Below are 16,490 nucleotides of genomic sequence, written 5' to 3'. Positions count from 1 at the left end.
CTGAGTCTGCCAAGCTGTGCACAGTTATTACTATGAGTAACTCTGTGGAGACCTAGAGATCTTGAGGTCTGGATGGTTTCTTATTGCAGTTGTACCCCAAATTGTTGTCCCAACTACAGCCATCCTGGAATCACAGGAGACGACACTGCATTCAAGTTCTTTCTTGAATGTGTGTTTCTCAGATACCCCCAGATCAGATGTATCCTGTGGCCACTCCCTGAGCTGGTTCCTAAGTCCCATAAGTCTCCCCTATTAGTCTTATTTAGGCCAGGCTTCCCTGAGTTCGTGAGTCTCCAGTCTTCGTCTCCCAGGGGATGGGATTACAGGCATGTGCCACCACATCAGGCAGCCAAAAATCCTTGGTCACAAAAGATACTCAGACTCGGTTTTGTTTTATCCCTCCATGGGATGTCCTAATGTAATACTTTAAGTTGCCCCGACTGGAGTTGGGTGTGCCCAGCAATGCCACCATGCTGAATCCTGACCATCTATGTAACGTTTGTTTGTAAACTGTGTCTAACTGTACTGAAGACCAGAGAGGTGGGTACAGACAGCAGTTCAGTACAAAGAAGCTTGGGATCTAATTGTACAAGCAAGGGTCATGATGTGATCACAGTTCTCTGCTAAGAGAGCATGCATTAGCATGCCATCCATCATGCTGTGAGCGCTTGAAGAGCTTTCTGGATCTAGCAGGATGGCTGGATTTCATCCGTTCCAGGTGGGTCTGTGACTCGGTTGGTGCTGTGGCACAGACGAAGAAGGGGCTGTTTGGAAGTGGGGTCTGTTGCCCATCATGTGGGGGCTGGGATCTGAAGGGACACAAAGAACGGGTGTTGGCTGCACTTGTCGTTGTGGCCTCTGCCAGCTGAGGATGTCCCCACAGTAAGGAAGGCAGTCGGAGAGCAGAGCTATGGTGTGTCCCCTGAGGCTGTCTCACTACTGTCCCCTCCTCTTGTACATGGCCATCTGTACTTGCACTGTAGCCTCTCCAACCATGGGACAAGGCTTCTGCCTCCCATCTCCATGGTGCTCATTCTCCTGCCTCAGTCTATGAGGGTCCTGCCACTTTTTTCTCACCTGTCTTCAAACAATGCTTTGGATTACTTTATCTTCCAGTTTTTACTACACTGTGTCTGAGAGTGCTGTCTCTGTGCTCTAACCCATTGGTCCCCTCTTGGGTTTCCATTGATCATCTTCCTGTTCTGTGGTATCACAAGGCCTGTCTGTGCCTTTTTCTTTCCTGTTTGGGGCTTCCCCAGCAGCTCCTTCACACAGAGTTTCTATAATGGTGACTCAGTTTCTCCTTCCCACCCTGTTGTCATTCCTGTGTTCTACCCATTCTCCATTCCCCATTCCCATGGCCAGAGGTGGGAGCCCTGCATGGAGGCTCTCTGGCTAATAATAAACAGGCATTTAAGAACTGCTACCAACTATCAGGGCTTGCTGGAAATTGAATATTAAATTTGAACTCATTGCTTACCCTCTATGTCTGTTTTTATGGTCCTTTATTGTGATGAAGTCACTCACTCTCTTGGTTTTGTGGATTCCAAGCTGCATGTAATTTCACCCAGTCAGCTAGCTAGCCATAACCCATAACATCATACACTGTGTTTTCCACATCCCTCTCTCCATGTCTTCCACTCCTGCTCCAACACAGACCTTCATCCTTTCAGACCTCCCACCGGCAGCTCCCTGCCATGAGCTGTATCTTCTGTCTTCACACTCCTCAACTCACCTGACACAAAGCTTCCAGCTGACCCCCAGGATGTACTCGGTCATCCCTCGCCTATGTCTACGCTCCCTTAGCCTGCCCTCCTCATCCAGCTTCCCACTGTCTGCTACTCTCTAGCTTGTTCTAGTTGAATGCACCCTGGCTTTGCCCCTCTGCTCTGCCACCCACACACCCTTACCCCAACCACCGTCCAGTCCACACGCTACTGTGCAGTCAGAACGGGCAGATTCTGCTGTGTTAAACTCTCAGTAGATTTACTTCTTGATCAGAGTCCTTGTCTGCTGTGTCCTGCCAGGTGGGGCTCTGTTCCATGTTAGCCTGAATGAGGGCTCAGACTGGAGGAGCCTTTTCCATTGTGGAGGACCAACTCCATAGGCCAGGGCACTGGGAGGTGGGAGGAGGAAGTCCTCAGAAAATGGCTTTTAACTCTCCTGTCACTAGTTGCACGTGTGTGCTTGCCACCAAGGGATAAAAAGGTATAGTCCTGTGTACTGTTAGAGAGCAGGGAGGCAGGGAAACTGGTGTGGGTGTCACACTGGTCTAGACAACCTGGGTGAGGGATTTGTGAAAAGAAAGGCAGCTAGAGATTTAGCAATGGCCAAGAGCTCTGCAGGATGAGGCAGGAGGGTGCGGCAGGAGGAATTGAGAGGCTCTGAGAACTGTGCGCACACCAGAACAAAACGTGCGCATGGCTAAATCACCCATCACCCTGCCGTGAAGCTTCTGCAGTACACAGACAGTACTTCCCACAGGACTGGATGGTTGACAGTATTTTTAAGCATTTGGAAGTCGTGCTCGTAAGGCAATTCCTGTGAGCTGTAGGTGGAGTGGAGGAAAGACAGCCTCTTCTAGCCCAGTCAGGCACACCAGTGCTAGAGAGTTAGTAGCCCTGGATCCAGGTCTTGCTCAGCTGGTGGCTTAGTGGAGGCAACTATAGTTATCTTAGCCTTATTATTCTTGGCTTCCAGGCCTTTGTTGGTAACCTTCGGTTACCACTACCAGTGACCCCCTGTTGGGCAGGAAAGCCTTGTACCTGCTGTACTGGTGCCCTTTTGTAGTGGAATTCTTTTCATTAAGGAAGATTCAATGCAAACAAGCTAAAATTCCAGTCAAGGAAATGTATACAGATCATTGGTATTTTCCCTAGCTCAGCATCTCAGGGTTGTTATTCCTACCCACACTGGCTCAGTGCTGTCAGCAATATCTCTTCCCTAGTTCCACAGAGCTCCAGAATGCCTGTACCAGTGTTGGACTTAGATTTGGCTAGATCCTAAGCACCTCACTTTAAGCAGACCTACCCCATCCTGTAGGTGAGGAGGCTGAAGCTCCTGGGGCAACACTGTGGCTGAAGATATCACGTTAGCAAGAACATGGCAAGCTCTTTCAGGGCCTGGCTCAGTATTTGGCTAGAGTGATGGGTCCAACTTAATACATTTTCAAAATCTTTTAAAACCTTTTTCCTCCTCAGACAACATCTTTGTACCCAACAAGAACGGATTCTACTGTCACTCGCAGACAAGCCTGGACAGAACCCAAATCGACCTCAGTGGTCGCATCCGCAATGGCAGTGTCTACAGCGCACACAGTACGAACTCCTTAAACACGCCTCAGCCCTACCTGCAGCCCTCCCCGATGTCCTCCAACCCTAGTATTACTGGCAGTGACGTCATGAGACCCGACTATGTCCCATCCCACCGGCACAGTGCGCTGATTCCCCCGTCTTACCGCCCGACCCCTGACTATGAGACGGTGATGAAGCAGCTCAACAGGGGCATGGTGCATGCAGACAGGCACAGCCACTCGCTGAGGAACCTCAACATCGGCAGTTCCTACGCATACAGCAGGCCCGACGCCTTGGTCTACAGCCAGCCTGAGATTAGGGAGCACCCACACCTCACCTCTCCCCAGTCAGCCCACTACCCCTTTAACCTAAACTACAGTTTCCACAGCCAGTCTCCGTATCCCTACCCTGCGGAGCGGCGGCCTGTGGTGGGTGCCGTGAGTGTGCCTGAGCTGACAAATGTGCAGCTGCAGGCCCAGGACTACCCAGCTCCAAACATTATGAGAACCCAGGTGTACCGGCCACCCCCGCCGTATCCTTACCCAAGACCTGCCAACAGCACCCCAGACCTGTCCCGCCACCTCTACATCAGCAGCAGCAATCCAGATCTCATCACCAGGCGCGTCCATCACTCAGTGCAGACCTTCCAGGAGGACAGCTTGCCGGTGGCTCACTCTCTGCAGGAGGTCAGTGAGCCCCTCACAGCAGCGCGGCATGCCCACCTACAGAAGAGGAACAGTATTGAAGTCGCGGGGCTCACACACGGTTTCGAAGGCCTGAGGCTCAAGGAGAGGACTATGTCAGCCTCAGCAGCAGATGTGGCTCCTCGGACCTTCTCGGCAGGCTCTCAGTCCAGCGTCCTCTCTGACAAAATGAAGCAGGAGGGGACTGAAGAGCAGGAGAGCGGCAGCTTCAGCCACAAGAAGTCCCTTTCTGATGCCACCATGTTGATTCACAGCAGTGAGGAGGATGAGGACTTGGAAGAGGACAGCAGCCGAGAGCATGCTATCTCGGCTGTGTCTGAGCCCCACCTTACAGCCGTTTTCTCTCAGGAACAACAGCTAAACTACCCCTGTGCTTCAGTGACTCCGGTCACTGGCCCTCTGCATATTTTTGAGCCCAAGTCCCATGTCACAGAGGCTGAGAAGAGGTCGAAAGACATCAGCCCTGTCCACCTGGTTGTGGAGACTTATCGGCCCCGAAGAGATGGGCTGATGGCCCCCTCCATGTCCGAGTCAGACCTCACGACTTCAGGGAGGTACCGAGCCAGGAGGGACTCCCTCAAGAAAAGGCCGGTGTCAGATCTCCTCTCTGGGAAGAAGAACATTGTGGAAGGACTTCCACCACTAGGGGTAAGCGTCCCTGGGAGCAGAGGTACCTCAGACGTGGAGGACAGGCCCCTTAATCTGTGTTTTCAGCTTCTAGTCTGTTGTTGTCTTCCCTCAGTACCAATGGTTCTCAGTTTCCACCTTTTCTCTTAACTACCAGTTCCTGCCCCTGCTCTGAGTTTTGCCTCATTTGGGCTATGTACGAGTTTATGTGGAAACTGTGAACTGATGGGGTGGTCATGGCTTTGCATGGTTGGGTGCAGAGAGAAAGCCTATGGAAGGCGATCGGAGGAGTCCCTGAGCCGTCTTCGTAGTGTGCTGAGGAAGAGGGGAATGATTCAATACTCCAGCCAAGATTGCTTTGCTAACCACCCATTAAAATACCACAGGGTCACAAGGCACCCCAGAACCGCATCTGTTCACATTTTTCAAGTGATATATCCAGAGAGCCATTTGAGACTGTCCCTAAATCTTATCCTTATACAGTTGTCAAGGTTCGAGACTGGGTCTAGCTTGACTGTCTCGGCCATTTACCACTGTGGGCTGAGGTGACTCTGGACCTAGGAAGTGTATCTCTTTAAAGAGATGAGTGAGTGAACTGGGTGTTCAGAAGAAGGCCCCTGTGGACACGGTGGCTCTCCTACTCGGGCGGAGGCTCTCCTTACTCGGGCGGAGGCTCTCCTACTCGGTGGAGGCTCTCCTACTCAGCGTAATAAGCACAGGGAAGCACTTCCTACGCATTTCAAACAAAATGCAAGAGACCAGTGTTGTTTTCTGTAGCTGCCTTTCAGAACATTTACCACGTGCAAAGATTTCATCTTTGCTGTGCCCAGTTTATAGTGAGCCCATTGTCAGAGCCTATTTTACAGATAAAGACTCGGAAATATTAAGTAGCATTTCCAAGGTTATACAACTATCGAGTGACTGACCTGGAAGTTTTAGCTTATTTTATCTCTGTAATTACCTTCTTCCACAGTATTCTGTGTCTGGGTGAATTATATGTGGTATTTAGTGAGTAGTAATTTTCCTCTGAAATCTGGCTGCTCTGCACTGAACCTTTGTTGAGTTTGTGGATCTGTTTGTTCATGTGTCGGCTCACAGTCCCCCATGTTGCATTGCTCTGGCATAGAGCTCTGTACCGCCCTCCTTCCTTGCCCTGCACTGGGAGCAGGTCAAAGTGTTGTGCACATTCATTTGACCCCTTGTAAGCTGGCAGCCAAGGTTCTCCTCCTCCATCTCCTGTTAGGGTGGACCCGAAGACTGAGGAGCCATCACGGGTGTCTGAGGGCCTCAGACAGAGGTAGGCCTCCTGGCAGGCTTGGCTCACAGGGTCAGAATGCTTACAAAAGATCAGTACACAGGAAAACAGCTTAAGAAAGGTCACAGATTTAAGGGCATTTTTATTAACTAAAGGATGAATTTTAAGTTTATTTTTTTTTCCTGAGCATACAAAGGACATTGCCCAGGAGGAACATGGTGGAGGGTAGAGGTGGAGACAGTATGGCGATTTCCACAGTCACTACCAGAGTCCCCAAGCTGGGGCAGTGGGGCCTTCCACGATAATGCAGTAAGAACTGCCCACTGTTTCTATGCAGATCAAACCCTTCCAGGCCCTGTGAGGGCTCTATAAGGTAACACAGTTTGCCGTTATCTGCTGTAACTGTTCAACAAGTTTGATGAATCAGAGTGAGAGAAGTCTAGCATGTTTATGGGAGTCTGGCAGGCTCAACTTACACTGGGGGCTTTGACAAGTTGTTTCTCTTAAAATACAAATCTTCTCTCTCATTATTTTTTAAGACTTTTTAGTAAAGTTGTATGATTGGACCATCTTTTGGCTCCTAAGTTTTGCACAGGGATTTTACCTGTTTGAGGTATACATGGAGGCTGTGGTCAAGCAGAAACATCTAGCCCCTTACAGTGAACAACCCGGGTCCGGGGATGGGCCTTCTGTGCATTATAGTTCATTATAGTCACAGGCCCTTCATGGTCATTCCTCAGCTCGGCTCTTCCACCTCCAGAGCCCCAACACTGACCTTTTATCAAAGAGGCAGCTAATGACCTTGGGCAAACTATTTAGCCTCTTGTCTGTAAAGGAGGTGACCACTGAGAGTTCCCCAGGGGACTAAAATAAACCTTCAAAACATCGACAGTGCTCAGTCAGTACTAACTTATGACTGATGCTGCCTCACAAGTTTAGTTCCCCAACTTCCCAAGAGTTGAAGAGGCTGAAGCCTTTGCCCCTTCATGTGACATTACATGAGCATGTCTCTGTGTAACACAAGAACTCTAAAACGAGGCAAAGTTAGGCAGTGAGTAAGTAGCAGACAAGGAGGGGACATTTTAGAGTTCTGCACCCATGGGCTCCACCCTGGGGACTAGATGGTTATCTCCAGGGTGGACTGGTTTGGGTGCTTGGCATCTGCATACAGATTGACTCTTTGGTGCAACTTTTATGCAACGTGCTTCTCACCTAAGAAACCCTGCAGATCTTGCATTGAAAAACCACAGGCCTGGTAAGGGATAATCCCTGCTGGTCTTGAACCACCCTCATCTGGCTTGACCATGTGGGGTGTTTAGATTTTAGACTGAGAAACGCTAGAGCCAGCTAATACTGGCCAGCAGGATCCGTGAGATTTTGGGAATCTTATGAGCCAGATAATTCCCTTGGGCAGTTGGGAAGTGGCTGTGTTGAGTGTCAGTGAAGACAGAGCCTTTCCTCTGGGCAGTCGGTTGGTAAACAGTACGGCTTGCCGCTCTTCTCTTCAGACTGTGCTGTGCCCCCCGTGCTCTCTTCCTTTCTCCTATGTTTAGGTAAGGTTCAGATGGTAAAGGTGACTTATCTGAATGATGTTAATTTCACGCTGAGTTTTAACCCAGGATTCTGTTCATTGTAAGTCTGAACGGCATTATGTGGGCAACATGAACTGAGAAATTAAAAAACATCCTAGGGGCTGGAGAGATGGCTCACTGGGTAAGACGCTTGTTATGCAATCAAGGAGAGCTGAGTTCAAATCCCTAGCACCCATGTGATAGCTAGTCATGGTTGTGGGTGGAGATGTATCCCAGTAGATTTCTGGGGCGTCAGACTGGATCCATTCCTTGTCTCAAGGAGTAAGGCTGAGAACATTAGAGGAGATACTGGGTCCCGTGTTCTAGTCTCTGCTTACATATGCAGGGGTGCACACATATTCTCCAGTTACGGTAATCGTAGAGCATCTTCTTCCTCACCAAAATGTCCTTTTTCTCTCTGTGCTTTTGATCCTGGGTATTGTGGCATTTTAGGCTTATAGAGCTGGAGTACAGTGGTTTCCTTACAAGAACCAAGAACGCCATTTCTTTGAATACTGGGACTCTTCGTAACTCTACAGAATGTCTGTGGAGACTAGTTCTCAGGTTTTCCTGCCAGAGGGGAAGGTCGAGGCTTGAGAGCTTTGGGAAACACCTTTCATAGGACAGCATCTCACTGATGTGTCCCTTTTGCTCTGGCTCTCTGATGGAGTTCTCAGCTGTGTTTATTTCTTGGTTTAGGAATGTGGTCGCTTTGACAGGCCCGGATCACATGGTTCTTCAAGATTGTAGAATGGAGAATGTGAAAGCAATTTACATTTCTTCTGTTTTTTTTTTTTTCCAGAATGATTTAAATTTTTGTTGGTTTATTTTAAAGATAGTAAAGGCTGCTGGGTGGCGGTGGTGCACACACTTTTAATCCCAGCACTTGGGAGGCTAAGGCAGACAGATCACTGAGTGAGTTCCATCACAGCAGGGTTACAAAGGGAAACCCTGACTCAAAAAAGAAAAAAAAAGAAAAAAGGAAAAAGTAAAGGCTGCCAGGCATGGTGGTGTATGCATTCTATCCCAGTGCTCAGGAGGCAGAGACGGTTGGATGGATAGCTGTGAGTTTGGGACCAGGCTAGTATGTACAGAGAGTTCCAGGCCAGCCAAGGCTACATAGTGAGACCAGTATCAAAATAAGAAAAAGGCTCGTACAACCCACTGATACCTTGTCTGCTTTGGGCGGACTCCAGCTGAGATTTGGTGCCTGTGTTTTGAGGTTGGGTAGTTCTGTAAGAATGCTGCCTGCCTACTGCCTCACCTTTCATTGCAACAGAGTCTTGTAACCAATTGGAGTCAAAGTCTTCTATCTGGAGGCCTTATCAGAGCTCTGGCCTTGAAAGGAATGTCTTCTTCCTAAAGCTGTTAGCAGCTGTGCTAGGAGTGGACTGTCCTCCGGTTGACTGAGCAGGGTGAGCTCTGCCTTGGTTGCCTCGGCAGACCATTGACATTTTTTTTTTTTTTGAGAGGTGTCTGGGTACGTTTTCTATGTTTGTGTAAACATTTTCTTATATTACAGGGAATGAAAAAGACTCGAGCAGATGCAAAAAAAATTGGTCCTCTCAAGCTGGCAGCCCTCAATGGACTCTCCCTGTCCAGGCTGCCCCTGCCTGATGAAGGAAAAGAAGTGTCCACCAGAGCGACAAATGACGAGAGGGTGAGTGTGCGCAGGGGCCCGCCCGGCTTGCTGCAACTACAAAGGGCCCTTGTGCAGTTTTGGTGAATGTTCTTTCTGTGACACTGTCAGAGTTACACATGAACGTTAGGGTTACAGCTGGAGTGAGCCTGTGGCTCCAATGCCTTAAGGAATTTCAGGCTCTGAGGTCAAGTATTTTTGCTTCTGAAAGTTCTTGATTGTTTTATTTCCTCAAAGTAAGAACATGTGTATAAGGGTCCATAGGAGGGAAAAAAAACAAACATTTTATTGAAAATTCATCTTGTTTTTAAATCAAAACTAAATATACTGAATTATAAACTTCTTTGTGAGGTTTTGTTTTAAGTTAAGACAGGTGTTCACTTCCTCTGACTGCATCTGAGGCTGGCTCTCAGGGCTGCTGCTGCTTTCAGCAGCTTGCAAACATTTGTTATAAGTCAGAGCTCACAGATTCTGGACCGGATTCTCCTACTCTGGGAGAATTCAAATTCTTTTGTTTTGTTTTGTTTTGTTTTGTTTTTTGAGACAGGGTTTCTCTGTATAGTCCTGGCTGTCCTAGAACTTACTCTGTAGACCAGGCTGGCCTCGAACTCAGAAATCCACCTGCCTCTGCCTCCCAAGTGCTGGGATTAAAGGCATGGGCCACCACCGTCCGGCCGAGAATTCAAATTCTTACAGATTACAAAACTGACCACAGGTTTAGACCTCAAGTTAGCAGATTGCTTTAGGCCAGTGTTCAACTTCAAACTGAGTTTTGAATTCTACATCTTGCCAACAACATTGCGTCTTTTGTACTAATTTTTGTGACTTGTAAAAATTTTGGTTTGGTTTCATGTATAATTTTTGTATTAAAAACGCTAGCCCTTGAAGCAGAAATCAAGACTTTAAAAGAACAGGCAGGCGGCTGCGCTGTGTGACCCTGCACCCTTTTCTATAGTGCAAGCTTCTGGAGCAGCGGTTAGAGCAAGGAATGGTCTTCACCGAATATGAGAGGATCCCTAAAAAACGGCTGGTTGATGGCGAGTGCTCAACAGCCCGGCTTCCTGAAAACGCAGAGAGAAATCGATTCCAAGATGTGCTCCCCTATGAAGCTGCGAGAGTCGAGCTGGTGCCCACCAAGGAGAACAACACTGGTTACATCAACGCGTCACACATTAAGGTGAGAAGAACTTCCCAGATAATCGACGGCACTACGGTCGGGGGCTAACTTGTAGAAATGGTAAGATTTACACTGTGTATTATGCAAACATCCCATTTTGAATCATTCTGACAATTATAAGCTGGAGATTCCAGACACAGCCAGAGCCACGCCCGCTCTCTTCACGTGGTAGCCTTGTTGCTGGGACTCAGAGCATTTCATTTGTCTTGAATCTGAAGACTCATTTTGAGCTTTTCAGTTCTCCTAGGAGCTGCTGAATCTGAACTGCTAGTTTCCCCCAACACATAGCCATGTGCATTGCATGTAACGAATGTGCTGGGGGTTTGCTTTTCATGTCCTCCTTTTCCCGGTGCTGGTGACCAAAGCCAGGTCTTTGTGCTCGGCTGACCCTGGAGTGCCAGCTGCATCTCAGTCCTGTGCCCTGGGACTTTGGAGGATGCTCACACAAGCTTTTGCTTATGAGGATGCGCCCTGTTCTTTCTTCCTCCTGATCTTCTGGTATCACTTTGTTCTGTAAAAGCACTCCCCAGAACAATCTGATGCCAGCGTCGTGGGTGATGTTACAGTTGCTAAGTGGGAGGCAGCCACACAGAGCACTCAGCTCACGCCAGCCAGCTGGGGTTCTCTGTTGTAGAAAGGAGAACTAACTCCTCTTACAGGGAAGGAGTCCTGCCTTTTTCTTTCCCAGTTTTCTTCAGCTTACAAGTCATATTTGATAGCAACCTGACCACAAGGATTTCTGAGGACTTGGCAGCTATGTATGCTGCTTAGTGGTTGTCTGTCTGTCTGTCTGTCTGTCTGTCTGTCTATCTATCCATCCATCCATCTATCTTGGTTTTGGTTTTAGTATTTTTGAGATATAGTCTTGCTACATCTCCTTGGCTGGCCTGGAACTCTCTATATAAACAAGTGTGGCCTAAAAATAATAGAGATCAGCCTGCCTCAATACCCCAGGAACTGAGATTAAAAGCATGTTTAATGGTTTTGAGGAATTAATGCACGCACTGCCTTGCTTTTTATATGAGTATTGTGTATTTGGAAACCAACCATGTCTTCAGATTAACTCATCTACTCTCTTATGACTGATGGGTAAAATGGAATGACACTGTGATTTTTTGTGATGATATCTCAGAAGTTCAGCTACCACTTGAGGAGTCATGGAAAGAATATGAAATTTCAGAACTGGGCAGATTAGGTCAACTCCTAGGTCTGTCAGCGATTCTGGGACCCCTATTATCCAGCCAACTGTGTGATAACTTGTGCCCACCACATGCTGCTGCTGAAAGGGCCCAGTAAGAGGGCCCAGAGTCAGTGCTGAGGGCTGGGCCTTAAAGGGAGAGCTTGTGGAGCCCGGCTTGGCACAGGCACTCAGAAAGAAATGGGTGTCAGCAGTTACTGGCAGAACATAGTTTAACCCAGGTTTCTTGGCTATAAATCCAGTAACTCCTTATTATGTTAGCATGGGGAGCATTCAATTGTGCCCCCCTATGCCGCCCTAAGTGGGAACTTGGCCTTCTGGAAGGTAATCTTGACTCAGTTTAAGACGGAGACCATTCTAAATTGAAGATACTGCTTTTCTCATCGACACTCGGCATTAGCTCAGGTTCTGACTTACCTGCTAGTACTTTCCAAGCATATTTAGTATCTCACCATGGCAAATTGTATGTGTGATTTAGGGTACTGTGATGTTGGTGTCACCATCACAAGAGTAGCTATTTACCTAGGACTTGCTATGTGTCAGACGCTGTATACACTGAGTCTGTCCTCACAGCCCTGTGGGCTGGGCAGTTATTGTATTTTGTAGATAAAAACTGAAATTTAGAGGTGAACTGATGGCTCCAAGTCATACGGATGTCGTGTGAACTGAAGGCACATACGTTTATAAAGATGTCAGCAGTCTCAATTGTATTAATGAGGGAAAGGTTAGGACAGACTTTATCTGTGCTCTGCTGAATAGCCTGGGTTTCCAGTGTGCCCTCGAAGACATAAACTGCTGTGCACACATATTCCATGTACACAGGGACACTAAGCTTTTAACCTTCTCTGATTTTAGGTCTCTGTCAGCGGAATAGAATGGGATTATATTGCCACCCAGGGACCATTACAAAATACCTGCCAGGACTTTTGGCAGATGGTGTGGGAACAGGGAGTCGCAATTATAGCAATGGTGACAGCGGAAGAGGTGAGTGCCTGTTCCTCTCAGTTCAGTTTTCCAAGTCTCCAAAGAGCCGCTGAAGTTAAGACCCAGTGAATACAGCATGTGAGATGGTGGTCTGGTAAAGGCTGTGTGAAGAACAGCCCGGCTGGGGCTTGTGTGCTGCTGCTGAATTACGCTTGTCTTTAACAGGAGGGAGGTCGGGAGAAGAGCTTTAGGTATTGGCCACGGCTCGGCTCCAGACACAACACTGTCACCTATGGAAGGTTTAAGATCACAACTCGCTTCCGCACGGACTCGGGCTGCTATGCCACCACAGGTTTGAAGATGAAGCACCTTCTCACAGGGCAGGAGAGGACAGTTTGGCATCTCCAGTACACAGACTGGCCTGAACATGGCTGTCCTGAAGACCTCAAAGGATTTTTATGTAAGTGTCTTTGTTTATAGGGAGCTTCCTTTGTGTCAGGTCTCTAAAATAATCCCTCTGTGTTGTCTCAGGAAAGTTTTGTTTTTGGATTTGTTTTGTGTGTGTGTGTGTATTCCTCCATGTGCCACATCATGTTCCTTGGGGAGGTTTGCTCTTTCTTTCCACCATGTTGCTCTTGGGGATTAAACTCAGGTTGTCATCTTGGCAAGTGTTCTTACCCACACTGCCAGTGCAGGAAGGCGTGTTTAAGAGTTGTCTGGCCTTTTTTTTTTTTTTTTTTTTTTGTTTTTTTTTTTTTTTTTTTTTCGAGACAGGGTTTCTAGGTGTAGCCTTGGCTGTCCTGGAATTCACTCTGTAGACCAGGCTGGTCTCGAACTCAGAATTCTACCTGCCTCTGCCTCCCAAGTGGTGGGATTAGAGGTGTGCGCCACCACTGCCTGGCGTGAGTTGTCTGGCCTTGAATAGAATGCCACAGCTGACTAACATGCCTCCTCTGGCTAGTTTTGGCTGAGGCACTGACTTGCCTTCCGCCACCACCAGGTTGGCCCTGATATCTATGTGCCCAGTGTCCTTATCTGTGTCCTTCTCAGTGGAGAGACTTAAGGAGATGGTTGTTGGTTTGTTTTATGTGCTGTTGTTATCCCTGAGTACTTTTGTATTTCACTGATTCTTCACAGCCTACCTTGAAGAGATCCAGTCAGTTCGACGTCATACCAACAGTACAAGTGAACCCAAAAGCCCCAACCCCCCGCTGCTGGTGCACTGCAGCGCTGGTGTGGGAAGAACTGGAGTCGTCATTCTGTCAGAGATCATGGTTGCCTGTCTGGAACACAATGAGGTGAGTTATGTTCGGCTCCATGTTCCTGGTGGGGGAGTGAGCGCTGGGAAGGAGATGGGCATGCGGCCCCATAGCTTTTGAACATGTCCTAGGACTGTGGTGGCCCAAGATGGATGCTAAGTGTTGTTATAAAGGCTTTGTCTTAGGGGTTCTCTGTCCCGACTGTCAGTAAAGACTGAGATGTCATATAATATAGAAGACGGTTTAAGTTTGTCTTATCTAGTGGTTTCCCACTGTGAGCTGAGTGCCTTGTTTTTCCTGTGACACCAGTAACTCCCAGCATTAGTGCCCGCCAGCAGTGTGTGTGGGAAATGCTGGATTGAGCCTAGCAGCACCTAGCACACTGTGTTTTTGTTGAATCTTAGAATCTCGTGAGATATGGCTTATATGTAACTGATTCACAAGTTACTGTGCTGCAGCTAGAGACTGTTGAAGTAATCCACGTGGATATTTTATTTGTAGCTAAAACGAATCAGATCTTAGCCAATCACAGAGGACTCTCAGGTATACAGTCTGTCTCCTCAGCAGATTTCTGTGAGGACGGCAGCCTTGGCAGTGTTGGTTTCCCTCAGGAGTGTTCTCTTCATCTCTGTGTCTCTCTACCAGGTGCTGGACATCCCCAGAGTGCTGGACATGCTGAGACAGCAGAGGATGATGCTGGTGCAGACGCTTAACCAGTATACATTTGTGTACAGAGTTCTCATTCAGTTCCTGAAAAGCTCCCGGCTCATTTAAGCTCCAACACTTTTTTATGGGGACCCAATCACATGAAGTGTTTACAGCTTTTTTTTTTTTTTTTAAGAAAAAAAAAAAGGAAGGAAAGAAAAAAGTGCAGCTTCTACTTTTGTTCCCAGTAGTCCCATGTGGAGATCCTGAACAGGAAGTGTGTATGAAGAGCCGAGGCAGCATGCTAAGCATGAGGCCGAGGAGGCCTGTGGGGCCCGGGACAGGCTGAGCAGGCAGGCGTGCTGCCCTGGCTGCGTCTGCCCAGTTTGCTGCACTTGCACAAGTTCTGGAGACTGTATTTTCTAGACAGTTCTCTGTCTTACTGAAGCTGCACTAGGCAGTTCCGGCAGTCATTAAGGCACACAGACTTCTATCTTAAACTATTTTTTTGATAATGTAATTTTATGACTAGGGATTTTTCTTTTGTAGCTAGGAGCTGAACTTTTCTGTGGGACATCCACAGACTGTGTGGTTCTTGAGTAACTGTATTTAAAACCATTATTAGCTTTTGTTTAAGAACAAAAACCATGGGGCATCTAAGTGTTTTATTCATGAAATCCAAAACTAAAGAAAATCTAAAAGTGTTATTTTAAAACATAGAAAGCATTTTTATATTCAGAATGTTTTTTAAAAAGTTATATATTTGTACCTTCTATATTTTCCAAATAAGAGCTCAATTTGTTATGATACTGAGTCAGTTAATATAAAGTTGGGGATAAAGGCACATTATTTAAAAATCTAAGAATCAGATTCACTATTTTTTCAGTATTATTAGTAAGCATAAAATGAGTTGATTTTATTGGTTGAAAGTGAAGAAAGAGCAATTGCATAGGATGGCTTTAAGCACTTTTTTGTTAAAAACGAGTTTAATATATGTGGCTTTATATTTAGACAACAGTGGACCCTACTTCAGAGAGAAGAGCTCTGGGTGTGTAAGACGACTAGGGGAAGAGGAAGTGCGTGCGGGGCTCACACAGAAGGCGTGGTTATTACACAAACGCTGTGTTATCTGTGTTCACACCAGGAGCAGAGATGGAGAGGACCTTAGAGGGCTGCTCCACACAGGAGCTCAAGGCCTGTCACCGTGTCCATGGCTGACTTTGTTTATTGGGGTTCTTCCTGTCTTTCTTTTCCTCCACAAACAAGTCCAGGTTTACATTACTATTAGACAAACCCGGGGCTTTGTTTCCCTCAGGTTCAAAGAAGGAAATAGTTAACCTGAGGTTTCTTTCTCTAACCACAGCCCAAACTTATGGGGACACCAGAAATTGCTGTGGTGTTCAGGGGGTACTTGAATTTAGCACCTTAATCCTGTCCTCATCCCAGGACCAGTTCTAGGTTCTTGGCCTCCTCTTCCATCCCGTTTGGGCACATTCTTGACTGCTCCGAACCAGGTCGGGTTTGAAGCGGAAAGTGTTGGTTTTAGCCCAGGCTAAGTCTCCTATGGGAGATGTGGAGGACAAGCTGGCACCCATAGCTGAGGTGTGTCATGTGCATGTGTGTCCGTGCCCCCACATCCTAGGCTGCCGCTTCATAGTGTAGACCTAGAATATCTGATCTAGCACTAGCTCCCAGATGACTGTCCTCCCATCGTTCTGATTTGACTGTGGTGAGCCATCACCCACCCTCCATGACAAGTGTGTGCCAGCCCAACTAAGCACAATAAACTCAAGTGGACAGCACCCCCAAGGCGGGATTGTGTGCTATATTTTCCATCTCAAGCCGTGTGAGGGACAGAACTTTTCTGAAGCTTTTCTTCCAATGGTACGTTGTTTCAAGATATTTTCCTATTACATTTAAACATTTGGAAATATCCCACTGACAAGAACACATATTGTAAAACAAAACTTTAATTAAAGAGTAATATATGGCATGTTTGTGTTTCTGTTGCAATACTTTGATAAGTAAATTCCTTCAGGGCAAAATTATACTGTTTAAATCTTTTTCCCTTCAAATGTTACACGCTTGACATCACTTCTACAGTACATTAATTTTGAACTTAATTACAGCTAGCAAATGAGAATTTCTGAGTGAAAATAACTCACTACATTATTGCATTTAGGAACAATGTAATTTTC

General features: G+C 47.1%; 1 protein-coding gene across 1 annotated transcript in view; it reads left to right on the top strand.

The window, feature by feature from the left end:
* Positions 1–16,285, top strand: part of Ptpn21 (protein tyrosine phosphatase non-receptor type 21) — a 57,402-nt gene extending 41,117 nt beyond the window's left edge. Inside the window, exons 13-19 of the mRNA XM_028777311.1 lie at positions 3,201–4,645; positions 8,973–9,110; positions 10,045–10,266; positions 12,320–12,448; positions 12,614–12,848; positions 13,526–13,686; positions 14,293–16,285. Coding sequence (XP_028633144.1) covers positions 3,201–4,645; positions 8,973–9,110; positions 10,045–10,266; positions 12,320–12,448; positions 12,614–12,848; positions 13,526–13,686; positions 14,293–14,421 — 2,459 coding nt within the window. The 3' untranslated portion in view covers positions 14,422–16,285. The remainder of the gene's footprint in view (positions 1–3,200; positions 4,646–8,972; positions 9,111–10,044; positions 10,267–12,319; positions 12,449–12,613; positions 12,849–13,525; positions 13,687–14,292) is intronic.
* The last annotated feature ends 205 nt before the right edge of the window (positions 16,286–16,490 follow it).

Source organism: Grammomys surdaster, unplaced genomic scaffold, assembly GCF_004785775.1.
Source record: "Grammomys surdaster isolate TR1022 unplaced genomic scaffold, NIH_TR_1.0 279, whole genome shotgun sequence".
NCBI classification, from domain to species: Eukaryota; Metazoa; Chordata; class Mammalia; order Rodentia; family Muridae; genus Grammomys; species Grammomys surdaster.
The sequence above is the reverse complement of the archived record's forward strand: the minus strand, read 5'-3'. Positions and strand labels throughout refer to the sequence as shown.